The sequence below is a fragment of the Lacerta agilis genome, chromosome 2, assembly GCF_009819535.1.
Source record: "Lacerta agilis isolate rLacAgi1 chromosome 2, rLacAgi1.pri, whole genome shotgun sequence".
Taxonomy (NCBI): Eukaryota; Metazoa; Chordata; class Lepidosauria; order Squamata; family Lacertidae; genus Lacerta; species Lacerta agilis.
Genome location: NC_046313.1, coordinates 80660922 through 80677940, shown reverse-complemented (window position 1 = coordinate 80677940; position 17019 = coordinate 80660922). Strand labels below are relative to the sequence as shown.

At 43.9% G+C, this 17019-nt stretch overlaps 1 protein-coding gene across 2 annotated transcripts in view; it reads right to left on the bottom strand.

Annotated features, from left to right (window-relative positions):
• The window catches only part of COPG1 (COPI coat complex subunit gamma 1), a 36907-nt gene that overhangs the window by 5715 nt on the left and 14173 nt on the right, over positions 1-17019 (bottom strand). For both annotated transcript variants that reach the window (XM_033141019.1, XM_033141018.1), the window contains exons 12-19: positions 16565-16753; positions 16351-16446; positions 12630-12873; positions 11347-11422; positions 10062-10165; positions 8201-8326; positions 2736-2804; positions 1560-1702 (exon numbers count right to left, since the gene is read on the bottom strand). In XM_033141019.1, the coding sequence (XP_032996910.1) occupies positions 1560-1702; positions 2736-2804; positions 8201-8326; positions 10062-10165; positions 11347-11422; positions 12630-12873; positions 16351-16446; positions 16565-16753 (1047 nt within the window). The remainder of the gene's footprint in view (positions 1-1559; positions 1703-2735; positions 2805-8200; positions 8327-10061; positions 10166-11346; positions 11423-12629; positions 12874-16350; positions 16447-16564; positions 16754-17019) is intronic.

Below are 17019 nucleotides of genomic sequence, written 5' to 3'. Positions count from 1 at the left end.
TACTTGACAATCAATCAATCAAATAAAAAATGGGTGGAAAAGGCATATTTCGGGGGGGGGGGGAGAGACTTTGGCAATCCCACCTTCCATGCCACTGAGCCCCATGAGTTTTGACAATAGACGATTTTGGCTTTACACTCTATCCCCGGAACATAACCCCAGTGTAAGTTGAGAGTTGCCTGCATTGGCTTCCTGTGCTACAATATTTCTTGGGCTGAAACATCCTTAAGAATGGCTTTCCATCCTCCAGCATCACCACTGGAGTGCACATTTCCCAAGGCATATACACTTTCAGTAGTAAAACAAATCTGCATATATTTTAGAATCAGCATCAAAAGTGGTTCTTAGCATTGTAATGGGGTCCACTAGGACACCTCCCCATGTTTCAGATATAAAAAGGAACCCGTGCCTTGCCATAAGCTAATCCAACCTACCCTCATGGAGCTGTGCTGCATGCATCAATTATCTGACCCTGCTTAGCTGAGGGAAATGCTCTGGTCTGAGGCCTCTGGGAGGGACAACCCCAAATGAATCATTCTAGGCACTAGGCCTCCGTGTTATTTGCATGCCCCCCATTCTCCTCCTCCAGTTCAGCCACAAGAAGATTGGAAGGTTTAATGAACCACGGTTACTCATTTTGTTTAAACCCAGACCCAATGTGGTTAAGTCTTAGGGCAGGGATGGGGAACCTCAGAACCAGGGACCAAAGGCAGCCCTCTAACTAACTAAGCCTCTTGAGACTGTACCCAGGCCACATCTCTTCACCAGCCACAGCCCTGCTTCAAACCTCTGAGTGTTTTATCTCGTGAGAATATGTCCTTGACCTCCAGGTATGCCTCTTGACTGCCTGGATGGAGGACAGAGAGGTGTGCAAGCATATGTAGAATCACAGAACCGTAGAGTTGGAAGGGCCCCCTGAGGGTCGTCTACTCTAGTCCAACCGTCTGCAATGCCGGAATCTCAGCTAAAGCATCCATGACAGATGACCACCCAACCTCTGCTTAAAAACCTCCAAGGAAGGAGGGCCCACCACCTCCCGAGGGACCCCGTTCCACTGATGGAACAGCTCTTACTGCCTGAAAGTTCCTCCAGATGTTTAGACAGAAACTCCGTTCTTGTAATTTGAATCCATTGGCTAGGGCCCTAGCCTCCAGAAAAGGAGACTCTCTTTTATGTATATGATTGGCAGCAATCCTTTGTATGTGGGTGCTGAGTGCGATTGGTTGGTTGACAGAGGTAGTGAATGATTGTAGTGATTGGGGAACGGATGTTGTGAGCATGAGACTGGGCAAGTGGCGGTATGAAAAGGGTGTTTTATGTTTGTTAGGATTCTACCTTATGCTGCCTCAAATGCTATTTGACTTTATACTGATACTGTTTTCATGGATATGGAAACCATATTTGGCATTTATTTGCAGGTAAACCATGTGACATTATTTTTTATTGCACCCACTGTGCATATATTATACTGTAAACAACTCTGAGATGTCCAGACATTAACCCATCTATAAATGGAAGAGACTACTGAACTACTCATGTATTTTCAACGCAGTACCCACCTGGAACACCATGTGGTTTGTGAACGTGTGCTTGGTACAGTGGATCACATACTCCGTCTCCAATTCTGTAAGAGCCACTGGCTCAGAAGAGGACTTGAACAGCGGGCCGAGTTCTCGGAACTCTGGGATAGCAGCTAATTGTTCTAAAATACAGTTTTTAAAAAGGCAACAAATAGGTTTCCATTCACTGTCAGAGCATGTTTTCTAAAGTCAAGTGCAAGGACAGAGAGAGAGAATTGGCAAGTGGAACGTATTCAAGATTTCTGCTCTACTTAGACCATAGCTTAGGGGTATAAACAACTCCCAGCCTCAGTTCCCTCATCTGTAAAATATGGATAAAAGCATTTAGGTACAGAACAACACAAGAAGAGCCTGCTGAATCAGGAGAATGGCCCATCTAGTCCAGCATCCTATTCAATTATGAACAAGTTAAAGATCACAGGTCCTAGTACTGATCCTTGGGGGACTTCCATTTATTCCTGCTCTCTGCTTCCAGCACCTAACCAATTCTTGATTCAGGAATTGCTTACTCAGCAGTCTTTGGTGAGCTACCTTGTGGAAAGCTTTTTGAAAGTCAAAGTACACCACAGATCACCTCTATCTATGCTTGTTGACACTGTCAAAGAACTCTTAATAGGTTTGTGAGAAAGGATTTTCCCTCACAGAAGCCAAGCTGGTTCTACTTCAGCAAGACTTGTTCTTATATGCTTGGCTATTTTATCCTTAACAATACTTTCCACCAGTTTCCCCCAAACAAACATTAAGCTAACTGACCTTTAACTTTCAGGATCCTCGCTGGATCCCTTTTTTAAAAATGGTGTAACCTGAGAACTGGAAAGCAGCTAATGCATGCAGGTTGATCTGAGGGACAAGTTTCATATTTCTGTTTAGAAGACCAACAATTTCACATTTGAGTTCTTGTGGAGGATGCCATCTAGAATTGGCAATTTGTCCATTTTTATTTAGTCAAAGTTAGCCCAGTTGCCAGATCTAGCTCCCCCACCTGCTATATAAATAAAAAAGTAGTTGATTTTGACTCTACTCTCCCCAAAACACATTTCTAGTTAACACACTTCATCTATCAGAAAAAATCTCAGATATCGAAAGACTGAGGGAATAATCCTACAAATTGCCCAACTGTCACATTCTATTCTCAAATACAAGGTGATATCATACCTTGGAATATTTCTTGTCTGGTTGCTGCCACTTTCTCTGGCTGCTTGACGGCAGACACTGGAGCATTTTCTGCAAATGGAGCAAGAAAAACACAGCACATGTACAGTAATTCACGTTTGCTAACCTGAAGCTCTGTTGCTTCAGGTTAATTCAAAAGGGGGAATCGAACCTCTTACAGAGAAACAGCACCTTATTTTTGGTGCTCATTTAGAAAACCAGGACAGGAGGTGGGAGGAGAGCCAGAATTGGAACAAACAGCAGGTTGAATACAGTAATGGAAGAAGATGGCACCAATATTCTGATCAGGTAGCAGCGTAAGGGGAAAAGAAAACGGTCCCTGACATCTTAGCAAGATGAAACAGATGCAATTCATAATATCGCAGGTGCTGCTGTGAAAAGGGCCCATGAAATTCAAGCTGGGCCACCCTGAAAGGGCAGGGAGAACTGGAAAGTCCCCAAGAAACGTGCTGCCCTAGACACTTCCGGTTAGGTGCCGAGTCAATGGCGGACGGGAGTCCGATGGCTCCGTCCTCCGCTAGGCGATAGGGATTTCCGTGCCTGCGCCGCGGGTCCCTTAAAGCCACGGGAAGAGCGTCCCGTGGACCGACGGCTTCGTGGGTCCCAGACGTGCTGTCTCCGCTCCTGATTGACCCTCGTAAGGGGGAAAACCAGGCGAGCGGAGCCCCAGCACGGGACTGAAGAAGCGACTGCCTGCGGAGGATCAAAGCAGCGATCCCGCCAGACCCGAGCACCCGGCACTTCCTACACAGAATCTTACAAAGAAACTCTGTAAGTTAAAGAATTGGATTACTTTACAAGTTTAAAGAGAACTGCTTGCAGAGGAAATTGCAAAAGGAAGCCTGTTCCCTTTGTACTGTTTGAGCGAGTTTGGTAGCGCTAAAAGATCAAAGCCGCGACTAACGGGAAAGTTTTGCGAACTCTGCCAAACTTTTTAAAAGTGGTTTAAAAGTTGCTTAAAGGTTGTTTAAAGACTTAAAAACAGTTGATATGGCAAAAGAAGATGCCCCTCACCCTCTGGATTAGGATTCCGGGTCAGTAGCGGGCTGTGATATATTGTTGCCATTTTTTCTTTGTTGGTGTCTCAGTGACTGTTTACCAGTGGAGACATTTTGACTTCTTTGTAACCAGATACAAGTTACTCTATGGACTTTGGTGGTAACACTGCAAGTTAGGAACTGTTACTGACTTGGGCTATATGAAAGTGGACTCTTCTTGGCTTTAAGGAATTTATATTTTGGAAAACTTAAACTCTTTGCCTAAAAGTTGGATTTTTGGGACTGGTGTGGGTTCCTGGCTCAGCAGTCTCTTTGTTCTCAGAACTGAGCTGCTGGCCACCTGGTGTTTACTTTTGGGACTGTTGGCCTTCTGCTGTGAATGTCTGAGATTGTTACTACAGCAACTGGAGTGACCTTGAGACTACAGCTGCAGAGCCCACAGGGAATGGAAACTAGATCTAAAGGAACTGGCTCTGAAAAAAGAAAAGGCTCTGTTTCCCTAACTCTACAGGAACAAATGGAGAAATTGGTTGTTAGTGTGGCAGAAATTGCAGCAGGACTGAAAAGCGTTACTGAAGGGTTGAAGCAAACACAAGATCAAGTTTCATCAGGAAATACAGCAGTGAACTCAGCAATAGAAAAATTACAAGCTGACATAAAAGCTGATATTAAAAATTCTACGCAGACCCTAGAAAAATCTATTGGGCAAATTGAGGAGAATGTAAGGAAGAATAGAGAAGAGATTAATAGGATTGGGCAAGAGGTGACCACCTTGAAAAAGGACTCAGAGGAAATTAAAGTGGTCAAGGAAAAAATAAAAAAGGTGGAGGAAAAATTGGACAATTTAGATTTGGAGCAGATAGAGAATATTGGAACACGACAGAGGTCTGTTGAAGAGTCTCTCGCGTTTCTGCAACTACATCAAAGAGAGGGCAACATCCGCCTAAGGGGTCTTCCAGAATTGGAAGGGGAAGACCTAAAAGCTTATATAGTGAAGTTATTCTCAGGATTTTGGGAGATAGAAGAAATCAACGTCTCAGCGCGCATAGTGAAGGCCTTCAGATTTGGTCCAAGAGGCTCCAGAGGAAAGAAAAGCAACAAAACAGTCAGTGACTGTTTGATTGTGCTACACGATCGATACGACAGGGACTATTTTCTGGACTTGCATTATAGAAACAACCTGGTGGTAGAGCAGAATAAAGTAATTTTTTATAAGGATATCCCCAGATTTTTCCTTGACAAAAGAGTTCCTTACAACGATTTGGCAACTGAGCTCAGAAAAAGGAAAATTCCCTTCAGTTGGGAATTTCCAGAAGGCCTGGCATTTACGTTTGAAGGAAAAAATAAGAATAAGGTCCCTGGCGGAGAAGCAAAAGTTTTTGGACAAGCACCTGGAACAATTTAAAGGCACACCACTCGATCCAGCACAACTTTACAGGTTCCCAGAGGTATTTCCACCACCGCCGGGACTACCAAGTCTACCAAGTCCAAGCCAGGATCCAGAGAAAGATAAGAAAAGAAGCAACTGGAGGAGAAGACTAAAGAAAGGAAAATGGCGCTCAAGTTAATGACATGGAATGTCCGGGGATTGAATCAGAGACCAAAGAGACGCAGAGTGTTTTACAGCATAGAAAAGAAGAATTTGGATATAATATGCTTACAGGAAACCCACATAGCCCGACGTCATAGAAGATTACTACAGAATAAAAAATTAGGCCAAGAGTTTATATCATCGGATAAGGTCAAGAAGAGAGGAGTAGTGATATATGCAAAGGAGAAATATAGCCCAAGACAGCTTTTTAAAGATGAAGAAGGGAGATACATCGCAATTGAAATCAATATACAAGGCGAAAAATTTTTGATTCTGGGACTCTACGCACCAAATGATGGAAAGTCAATTTTTTATAAGAAAATACATGATCTGCTTGTTGGACTATTTGGATTACAATTAGTTTGCCTTGGAGACTTCAATGGTGCAGTTTCCACATTAATGGATAGATCTCAAAGAACCAAACTAACGAACGATGGGAAACTCCCAAAGACTTTTTTCGAAATGGTGGATAATTTGAATTTGGTGGACTCTTGGAGATTAAAAAACCCTACAGATACAGAGGCAACTTACTTTAGTGAACCTCAGCAGTCATGGTCGAGGATAGATTATATTTGGATTTCGAATGAATTGGCTCCAAAAATACAAAAGGCAGAAATTGGCCCCAAAACTCTTTCAGACCATAACCCGGTACAGTTAAATCTAAAAATGATTTCCAAGGATTCTTTTAGATGGAGAATGGATGACGCTTTGATGAGAGACACCAAGCTAGTAGAAAGAGCGGCGAAAAAGATGAAAGAATACTTTCAGATAAATTGGAGTTCCGAAGTGGAGAAAAGAATTGCTTGGGATGCAAGTAAAGCTGTAATGAGAGGATTTCTCATTAGTGAAAAAGCAAAAAAGAAGAGAACAAAATCAGCAGAAATGGAGAGAATATTGAAATCAATTAAAGAAAAGGAAAAAGAACTAAGAGGACATCCCAGATGTGTTAAAATTCAAAAAGAAATTAAATACTTGCAATCCCAATATGCCAATATAATGAACCAGGACATTGAATGGAAAGTGAAAATGATGAAGCAAAGAACATTTGAATCGGCCAATAAGTGTGGAAAACTACTAGCTTGGCAATTGAAGAAAAGACAAAAGGTAAATGTCATCAATACTTTGGTAGTAAATGGAAAAAACGTGGAGAAACCGGAGGAAATCAGATGGTGCTTCCAAAGATTCTACAAGCAACTGTACAAGGAGGAGAAGATAGATGAAGCAGAAATAGACCGATTTCTGGAAAAGAACGGATTGCAAAAAGTCCCAGAGGAAAAATTAGTTACTCTCAACCACCCAATATCGACACAGGAGATAGAAGATGCAATAAAACAACATGCAATTAGGGAAGGCCCCAGGACCGGATGGATTAACAGCAAAATATTATAAGATATTGAAAGACTGGCTATCGCAGCCGTAAGAGAAATTTGCAACAAGATACTAGAAGGAGATAGGGCACCAGAGACGTGGAAGGAAGCCTTTATCACACTGATTCCAAACCAGATACTGATAAGACTCAAATGAAAAATTATCGTCCAATATCCCTTTTTGAATGTGGATTATAAAATTTTTGCAAATGTATTGGCTACAAGGCTGAAAAGAGTGTTGAAAGATTACATACATAGAGACCAAGCAGGTTTCTTGCCAGGTAGACAAATTAGTAATAATACGAGAATTATTGTGGACATTTTAGAAAAACTGGAGAGAAACATAAACACAGATGCTGCACTATTGTTTGTTGATGCAGAGAAAGCATTTGATAAAGTTTCTTGGACATTTATGAAAAAGGAATTTGGAAAGGATGGGAGTTGGTGAAAAATTCTTGAATGGCATTAAGGCCATTTATACAGAACAAAAAGCTAAAGTAATAGTAAAACAGTGTGATATCGGAGGAGTTTGAAGTTGAAAAGGGAACTAGCACAGGTTGCCCTATCTCCCCCTTTACTTTTTATTACGGTCCTGGAAGTCCTCCTAAATATGATACGAAAGGACAAACAGATAAAAGGAATTCGTGTGGGAGAGAAGGAATACAAACTACGCGCCTTCGCAGACGATTTGATGTTATCCCTGCAGGAACCGGAAAAGCAGTGTCCCCAGAGCCTTGGAAATAATTGAACAATTTGGACTTGTAGCTGGTTTCAAATTAAACAAGCAGAAAACCAAAGTTTTAGGAAAAAATATGAGTGCAGAACAAATTCAAAGAATACAGGAAGGCACTGGCCTCAATTTGTCAAAACAGTAAAATATATAGGTATCAATCTCACAACCAGAATCTGAACCTGTACAAGGACAACTACGAAAACTGTGGATGGAAATAAAGAAAGACATGGAGATATGGACAAGATTGAAATTGTCGTTAATGGGAAGAATTGCCGTGATAAAAATGAATGTCCTACCAAGGATGCTGTTTTTATTCCAAGCCATACCAATTTTGGACAAACTGGATTGTTTTAAGAAATGGCAAAAGGACTTATCAAGGTTTATATGGCAGGGCAAAAAGCCAAGAATCAAGTTAAGATTTTAACAGACTCTAAAGAGAGAGGAGGCTTTGCCCTGCCGGACTTAAGACTTTACTTTGAAGCAGCTGGCCTTTTTGCTGGTTAAAGGATTGGTTCAAACTAGAGAATGTTGATGTATTGGACTTGGAAGGATATGATAATATGTTCGGTTGGCATGCATACCTATGGTATGACAAGGCTAAGATCCACAGAACTTTTAAGTCTCACATAGTCAGAAAAGGGCCCATGAAATTCAAGCTGGGCCACCCTGAAAGGGCAGGGAGAACTGGAAAGTCCCCAAGAAACGTGCTGCCCTAGACACTGATGAGAAAGTTTGTCCCTTGTTATTTCTACAATTACCTGTTCTTTGTTCAGTGATGGGGGCAGTTGCCAAGGGAACAGACTTCAGGTCAAAGGGTTTTTCAGAAGGATCCAGTGTATATTGGTGTAGCGCCCTCTCCAGGCCAGGGATGGATACAGTCAATCCTGGAGAAGAGAAAGGGTGACCAAATTGAACTTAACAGGAAACCAGGGACCTCTTTGTCGCCTTATAAATCAGAGCTCAATTAAGTCTCCACATCTGCTCTTCCATATGGCCTCATCCCAAACCTGCTTAAAGGGCTTGGCTTGGGGCCAATTTAATCCCCTACAGCTTAAATGGGTTGCTGATTGAGCTAGGAGCAACTACCCACTGAGGAGATATTCCTATCCAGATGCAGAGGAACCAAATGCTTCACTGCAAATCCATTCCTGATGAATATCTGCATTTCAGGGAGCCAGGGACACTCATAACCTTAAAAGGGTACCTATGGAGATGACTCTCCTCCTGAGAGCTGTGTACAAAACAACTGGCATGCATCTGTTCCCATTAATGGCTCAGGGGGCACAGAGGCTCTGCCATGCCTTATTATACAATCTGCACAGGAAGAGAAGCAGATCTGGAAATCAGGCTACAATCCCCATTTGCCCTTCATGCTACACGAAGCCATCTCCACTGACCCACAGAAAGATTAGACAGACTTGAAAAGTATCAGGAAATGCTGGCAACCGAAAAGGAGCCTTCAGAGCTATCCATCAAGCCTTCCCCTACTACACCATCAATTCATCAATGCTGCACAACACACTTTGGTGTCCTAGCTTGGCGGGTGTGGAAATAAGGGGTCATCTATTGCCTTCCTTCCTGTTCCTTCTTTCTAACCAACCCCTTGGCAGCTGAGAGGAACTGCACTGTTCTACATTAAAGGTGGAAATGATGAGCTGGTTGGAAGGTGATGGTTACTAGGTTGGGATAGAAGGGGAATAAATCTGCACAGCCGGCCCTACTGTTAGGCAAAGTGCCTTGGGCAGCAGACTGGGGTAAATGGGCAGCAGGGTCCGGTCCCTCCTAAGCCTCCTGGCCATTCCCTTCCATTGGAGGATAGACCTGCACGTATGCTGCACAGCCTCTTTTGGCTCCCCAAAACTAGCCAGCTGTCTCATATGCAGCATAGGATGCTATCCCATCACCAGTGTCAAAGGAAGGTTCTGAGGCCAGGCCAGCTGGCTTCTCCATGTGGAATGGGGAGTTGGGAGGAGAAGGGGAAGACTTGTGCTTTACTTCAGGAAGGTTAAACATTTTGAGGCGGCCTTGTCAGTCTGTATGTAGCTTTGGCAAGAGCCAGTGTGGTGAATTTTAGCATAAATAAGAGTTAAGTAAGCTACGGGGCTCTCTTCATTTTTCATTCCCCCCCCCCTTTCCTTCTACTTTATCTTCTCATTGAAACTTTTCAATAAAATAATTTATTTATTTGTTTTTAAATAGTAAGCTAGGGGTAGCCTTGTTTTGGGGGTGGTAGGGTAAACAAGTTGAGAATTTTAAGTTCCCCGAGTCAGAGCTAAGGGTTTATTCAGATGCATGCATGACTTTCTTTTTGGTTTGTCTTATGTGATTGTGAACAATTTTGATATCAGTATAAAATTTGCCCCGGGACTACAAAACAGCTTCCTAATCTAGCCTGAGCAATTTGAAAGTCAGCTTTTTAAAAAGAAAAGAAAAAGAAAAACCCAACAGAAGTTTCAAGCCAAACTACAGCACCTACAATTCTAACTGTCAAATCTTTGTCACGGTCTTCAAGATTTTTTTTTTTTAAACTCCCCCAAACCCCTGTTCCACATTATGTCAAATTCTAGTCATAAATGTGACTTTACGTTTCACATGCCCCCAAATCGACATCTTGATTACCGTTCAGGATGTAGCCAGCATTGAGGGCTTTTTGTTTCTGCTCCAAGACACTCAGGTAGAATGTGGCCCTGTCTCTCACTTCATTGTCATCATCCATCACACACCTGAAATCAAGATCAGAGAGCTCTCCTCAGTGGGAATCACTTAAATTCACATGGACCTATCCAAGTTAATCCAATCCAGATGGTCAAGAAAGAGGGCGGCATGCTCTGCGGTGAGGGGATCAGCAGAATATATAGCCTGCCTGCCCCAGTGCTGACAACTGCCAGGAAACAGCTGCTTACTTGGAGCCCATTAAGATTGTTTTGTGGTGCCGAATACAAGAGTGAATCTGCAATGGGTGGCCACCTCAGTGCACCTGAGCCTGGGAACAGTCCCTTCTTTAGACCAAGGCATCTGTGCTGACCCTGCTAAGCTCCTAATCTGCTGCAGAGACTAAGATCAGAGCGCTGCATCAGTGCACGCAACACCTGCCCTCCTTCAATCCTCCTTCTGGAAGCAAACCCAAGGCTGTGTCAGCACTTTTTGGTTATTATGTTTAGGCCTCTAACAGTTCCCCTCCATTCCATCTCAGGAAGTCTTATATTTTTATTCGGCATTTTCCAATTTTGCGTTTCCCTTCCTCCGGTTTTTATTATTTTGGGGATTTGCAAAGTGAGATACTACTGCTCCCATTGAAAATGTTTTGTTCATTTTCTTAAGCCTTCTGCACTGATTCTATCCTCAAATCCAGCCGCCTGAAACCCTGATGTCTCGATTCTGTCTGCTCTGCCTCTTTGGCCAGGGACATGGATCCAACAGCAGCAGTCCTTGCTGCAATGGTATAAAATAACATTATTATTATTATTATTATTATTATTATTATTATTATTATTATTATGTTATTATTTATACCCTGCCTATCTGGCTGGGTTTCCAGTAGCACTGACCAGCCAGCCATTTTTTCTAAATCAGAAGGCAGCCAGAAATTTAAAACAGGTCTGTGCATTGTTTGCTTGGGGAAAATCAGCAGGACTTCCACACCCAATCAGATTCCTGCAGGCTACTGTAGTCCATGCCAGCCTTCTCTGACCACACAGAAGCAGGAGTAATTATGAAATCAGCTTAGGCCACACAGTCAGCATGTCTGGCTTTTTCCAGAGCTGTCTCAACAGCAAAAAACTGCCCACCTTTCCCAGGAAGAGTTTTTTTGTGTTTCTGCCTGGTGCTGCAGTACTGAACAAGGAAGGTGTGGACACGTCCTTGGATGGGTCTATGTGGTCATGCTGCTCTAATCACAACTCACCTCTTCAGCAACACGAGGACACTGGGGAGCATTTCTTCATTTTGAGCCCCAAATTTAGCCAGAGCACTCACAGCACCTGTAAGCAAGAAAGGAAAGAGGGATGATCAGCTGGAGAAGACAATGTGGGCAGACCCTTAAAGCAGACGTTTTCAACTTTTTTGGGTCCACAGCTACCTTGACCAACTACCTTCTTTCTGTGGCATCCTTGTGGGGCTCAGGAGCCCAGTTATGTCACCCCTTGCCTGCAGCCTCTCACCCTTTTTTGAACACCTTCCCTTGTGGAGGGTTCCCTCAGCCTCCTCTCTTCTCCCCTCTCCTTGGGACTCCTCTGGACAGCCGTAGCTGCCGCCCCTGCTCTCTGAGCTGCTTCCCCTGTCCCAAAGAGAGGTGCCTCCTCACACTGCCCCACAGGGGGCTGGGAAGCAACCCCTGGCCAGCACCAGAAGCATCCTTCACCTGGGGAGCTTGTAGCCAGGGCTGCTGCAACAAACAGTTGTGCAAGCCTTTGGGAGGCAGAGACGCAAGAGGGCATCAGAGGAGGGAGGGAAGGAGAGAGGGACAGAGGCCAGTGTTGCCTGCAGCACCCCTCACCATCATTCAAGGCACCCCAGGGTGCCACGGCACACTGGTTGAAAACCAGTGCCTTAAAGGTTTAGCTATGCATGGAATAGGAATATATTCACAGGACTGAACCAGGAACCAATAGCTTTTATGTTATCATTAGAACCTCATATAACAGAATTATCTGAACTATCCCTTGCAGCTGATATTCTCTTATAACATGTAAGGTATCAGTGCTCTTTATCAGTACATTCTTTATGTCAGGAATGGAGAATCTGTTGCCCTCCAGATGCTGCTGAACTACAATTTCTACCATCCCTGTCCATTGTCCCTTCCAGCTGGGGCTTATGGGAGTTGAAGTCGAACAGCACCTGGAGACTTACAGGTTCCCCATCCCTGCTTCATAAGGAAAAAAATGTTCAGAAGAAATCAAGCAATGTTCCCATTTTAAAATTTAAACCCTGGTCCCAAGTGAGCATTTACCTTGATTTGATTTCAAGTCAGGAAAACTCAGTTACCCCCAACAGCATAAAGAGGAGAGGCTGTCATGCTTTGCAGGCAGTAGGTCCCAGGTTCCAATCCTGGCACCTCTGGACAGCAAAGACTCCTGCCTGCCTGAATCCTGGAGAGCCACAGCCAGGCAGCCTTGACAATCCTGAGCTAGACTGACCAACAACCTGACTCAGTAAGCTCCTTGTGTGTGTGTGTGTGTGCGCATGTACCTGCCCTGACTTCCTCGTGTTCCAAGACGACTCTGTTGTAAATGAAACGAATGTACTTTGAAGGGTTGTTGGTCTTCGGCCCTTCCTGGCCCAGCAGGTGGAGAATGCGGGTGGCCAGGACAGTGAACTCGCAGTCCTCAATGAACTCGCACAGGTGGGAGAGTCCGGTTTCCTTGCTCTCCGAGTTCTCCTCAATGATGCCGATGATACATTCAACAATGGCTCGCTTGTACTCAAAGCCACCCTGGACAGGAACATGAATGAGTCAGGGTAAAAGCTCGGTGGAGGATAGTGGCTCTATTTTTACAGCACCTTTCTTAAAAATAAAAGAAAAGAAAAGCTACTGGGTAATAATGAATTTTCATCTGCATTTCAAGGCAAGAAGGTGTCAGGGCGCTTACTCATCTGCAGTGTTTAGCAAAGATTCTGGAATCTTTAGGATTTTATGCTTTCATTTTAGAAAGGGACACCCTGCTGCCACCACCCCGCCTGTTCCATTGTCCCGCTCCAACCAATTTGCATTTTTATAATTCTTTTGCTTGCTGCTTTCTGTTGGAAAAAGAAGACGGGGTACCAAAAAGGGTGCCTCATTCATATGGCTGAGAATAAAAGCCTGAAAAAAGTGCAGAGACAGGGTTTACTGGAAGGCACAGGTGCAAAAGGAAAAGCCTTAGGGCTGTTCAAGACAACCTGTCTATTCAGCATTCTTCCCAATTTGTCTGCACAAAGCTTATACAGAGATTAGATCAAGTCCAATCTGTGCTGAGCATTCATGCCAGTTGGGTTGTTGTAGGGACAATGAGCATTCATCCTACACTCATCCTAATTTGCTTGCTGGGTAGTTAGACATCTTCCCATTAATCATTTGTTCAACTCGCACTTCAGTGCACTTCCCTGTCACTTTCCAAATCAAAGAGTGTCCTTTTTAAAAAGTGGATTTGTTGTGCTAGGGAGGCAGAACACTTTAATCCACTTTAATTGCATAAAACTAATGATCCGGCAAGTGCCTGAATCCCTTCCACAAAACACCGACAGCCTGGAGGCACCCTGAGTACAGCTTCCAGCATGCAGAGCGCTGGGTTTTGAAGCTCTGCATTTCTTCTGTTCCAAGCCTAAATCTTCTGCTGAGGAGTCCCCAGGGACTGGCTATAAAGCACAGCGTTGGCAGGAAGATTTTCAAGAACAAAATTAAGGCACATATCAAACAGAATGGATGGACAGAGGTGGGACAGCCCATCAAGCAATAATATTTTCATGTTCATGAAGCCCCCAAATAAACAGAATATTGGATTCTTTCATAAAATGACACACTAGGACAGGCTTCCTCAACCTCGGCCCTCCAGATGTTTTGAGACTACAATTCCCAGCATCCCTGACCACTGGTCCTGCTAGCTAGGGATCATGGGAGTTGTAGGCCAGAAACATCTGGAGGGCCGAGGTTGAGGAAGCCTGTGCTAGGAAAACAAGAGCATTTCATCTTCCCTGATACAACCAACAGCTGCTTATTACAAGTAGAATAGGCTATGTTTGCAGGGAAAGAAACCATTGTTTGCCCTATAGGATTTAAAAATGTGCTGCCTCATCTAAAGTTCGGTCCATATTTGAAGCTGCAGCCGTCTCAAATTATTTGCCCTGGAGCCATTAGGAATAAACTGAATGGAAAGAACATCTGAAACCAGAATACTTAGGACGATACTCTCCACCCACACAAAAAGCTATCAGAACAGAACATTCCATTTTCAGAGGGAAAGAAAAATCAGCCTAAACAGTCATAGTTTTATCCAGATCTTACCAGAAAGCAGTACAACTGAAAATATTGGCAGCTGGTTAATATATTTAGAAAAACAGACATTACATCAGATTTCTTTTTTAAAGAAAAAGAAGTATCTGGAAAAATAATTGACTTCTGTCAGTGATCTGCCTGTAAAAATGGCTAAAGGGTTACCATAACTCATTCCTTTGCAAGGCAAAGGAAACAGCTGATACAACTCAGGCTGCTAATAAGATTCCCAAGAGCAGATTTTCAGGTGGGGGGGGGAAGTGAGTTGAAATGGCCAACAACTGGCTGGGAGCTGGTGCCCATTCTAAAGGAGGTGGCAAGACAGGTGGCAGCTAGGACCCAGGGTTGGCAAAACTAGCACCCACCTGTCAATTCTGATAAGGACCTGGCCCATGGACCCAAAACATCTCCCTTTCCCTAATCTAAAATATGGAGATAGGCTGACAGTTTTTTTTTTAAAATAATTCTAACACCTTAGAAAATCCCTCAACCCAAACTGTAGCCTTATTTACACATTAAACGGACTGCATAGGGCCCCCACTGTCCTCATGCGCACTTGTGTGCACCTGATCCATGTTGAGTGGGAAGGTCTGATGTGGTCTTCTAAGCGTGCTTGACTAAATGCATGAAAAAGTCTCCTTGTGACTGCTTTGCTTTATCAAGGTTCCCAGTCATGCGGAGGCTTCTAAGGATGTTCACTAAATGCTCCTGGAAGCCCCTTTCAGACCTTGCCCCACACCACAGAAAGGTCAGGAGTGAAGTAGGTGGAAATGTTGGGGGCAGGGCTGGTGTGCCTGCTCCACCAACACGTTTGACGCCCAAGCCCATTAAAACACACACCTACACACACAAACGGGCCTTGTATGTGAGTTCATCACATCCGGTCTACAAATAAGTACAGCATAATCAGTAAGCAATGCTTTTCTGCAGGAAATGGTGAGTGGGTTTTAGCTAATATTGACAAGCAAGTATCATGCCTGCACCAGGCATGTGCCCTGTGAGCAGTAGCAGCATCTGACTGACATTACTCAAGTGGGGAAATAGTAGTAGTAGTAGTAGTAATTACAGTGGTACTTCGAGTTAAGAACTTAATTCATTCTGGAGGTCCGTTCTTAACCTGAAACAGTTCTTAACCTGAGGGTACCACTTTAGCTAATGGGGCCTCCCGCTGCCGCCACCACACGATTTCTGTTCTCATCCTGAAGCAAAGTTCTTAATCCGAGGTACTATTTCTGGGTTAGCGGAATCTGTAACCTGAAGCGTCTGTAACCTGAAGCGTCTGTAACCCGAGGTACCACTAACAACAACAACATATTATTATTATTATTAATTATTATTATTATTATTATTATTATTATTATTATTATTATTATTATGTTGGGAGCTGCCCAGAGTGGCTCGGAAAACCCAGCCAGATGGGCGGGGTATAAATAAAATAATAATAATAATAATGCAATAAAAGATCAAACATTAAAAACTTCCCTAAAGAGGGCTGCCTTCAGATGTCTTCTAAAAGTCAGATAGTTGTTTATTTCCTTGACATCTGATGGGAGGGCGTTACACAGGGCAGGCACCACTACCGAGAAAGCCCTCTGCCTGGTTCCCTGTAACCTCACTTCTCACAGTCAGGGAACTGCCAGAAGGCCCTTGGAGCTGGACCTCAGTGTCCGGGCTGAGCGATGAGGGTGGAGATGCTCCTTCAGGTATACTGGGCTGAGGCTGTTTAGGGCTTTAAAAGTCAGCACAAACACGATGAATTGTGCTTGGAAACGTACTGGGTTAAAAGACTTCTACATCGTATCAGATTCCTGCAGTCCAAGCTGTTACCTGAAGCTAGTCATATTTCTGTCACGCAGGCTTCCATTTTGGGTAGCACAGGTTGCAGGAGAAAGATCACCCTGAGCCAATAATGAGTAGAGCAATGCAAACGGCTCCACTTACCTCCTCACGCAGCATTGTGAAGAGGAAGTTCATGAGGACGGCATGCTTGCGTGGATATTTCTGACAGAGGGCGCTGATGGCCTGTACCACAACAACCTGGAAAGAACACGGAATGCAACAAGCACACTGAATGACCAGAGTTGCGCCTCACACCAGCCCACATCCCACAAGCAGAAAAGCTCAATAAAAGCCCCAGACATGAGTCTTTCCATACCTTGAACTCGTCGGAGATTTCAGACATAAAAGAGGAGATCTGCTTCATGAGCCGGTCAATGCTACTTTCGCTGCCGGTTTTCAGCAGGGTGGTGATGGCCAGGGTAGCAATGCTGCGGTTGGAGTCTGTGACCAGATTCTCCAAATCAAGATTGCAGGCAGTCACAGCAGACGGGTGCTTCATAGCAACCTAGTGGTGAGGAACAGAATGAAGAATTTGCTCCCTGCAGGCTGGCTGAACTTGTAAGCATGAATATAGAGTATCTTCAATAAAAGAGCCCCTGGGAGAGTTCACAACTCCGGCACAATGGGCAAGAATCATAAAGTTTCTGACAAAAATAAACTGCCATTTATTAAACTGTTTTTGTTGTGCTCCAGCTCCAGCTTTTGTCTTGTTATCTTTGAGCTACAGTTCAAAGAACCGGTGAAATCTGTTCCTATCAGCTGGTCTCATAG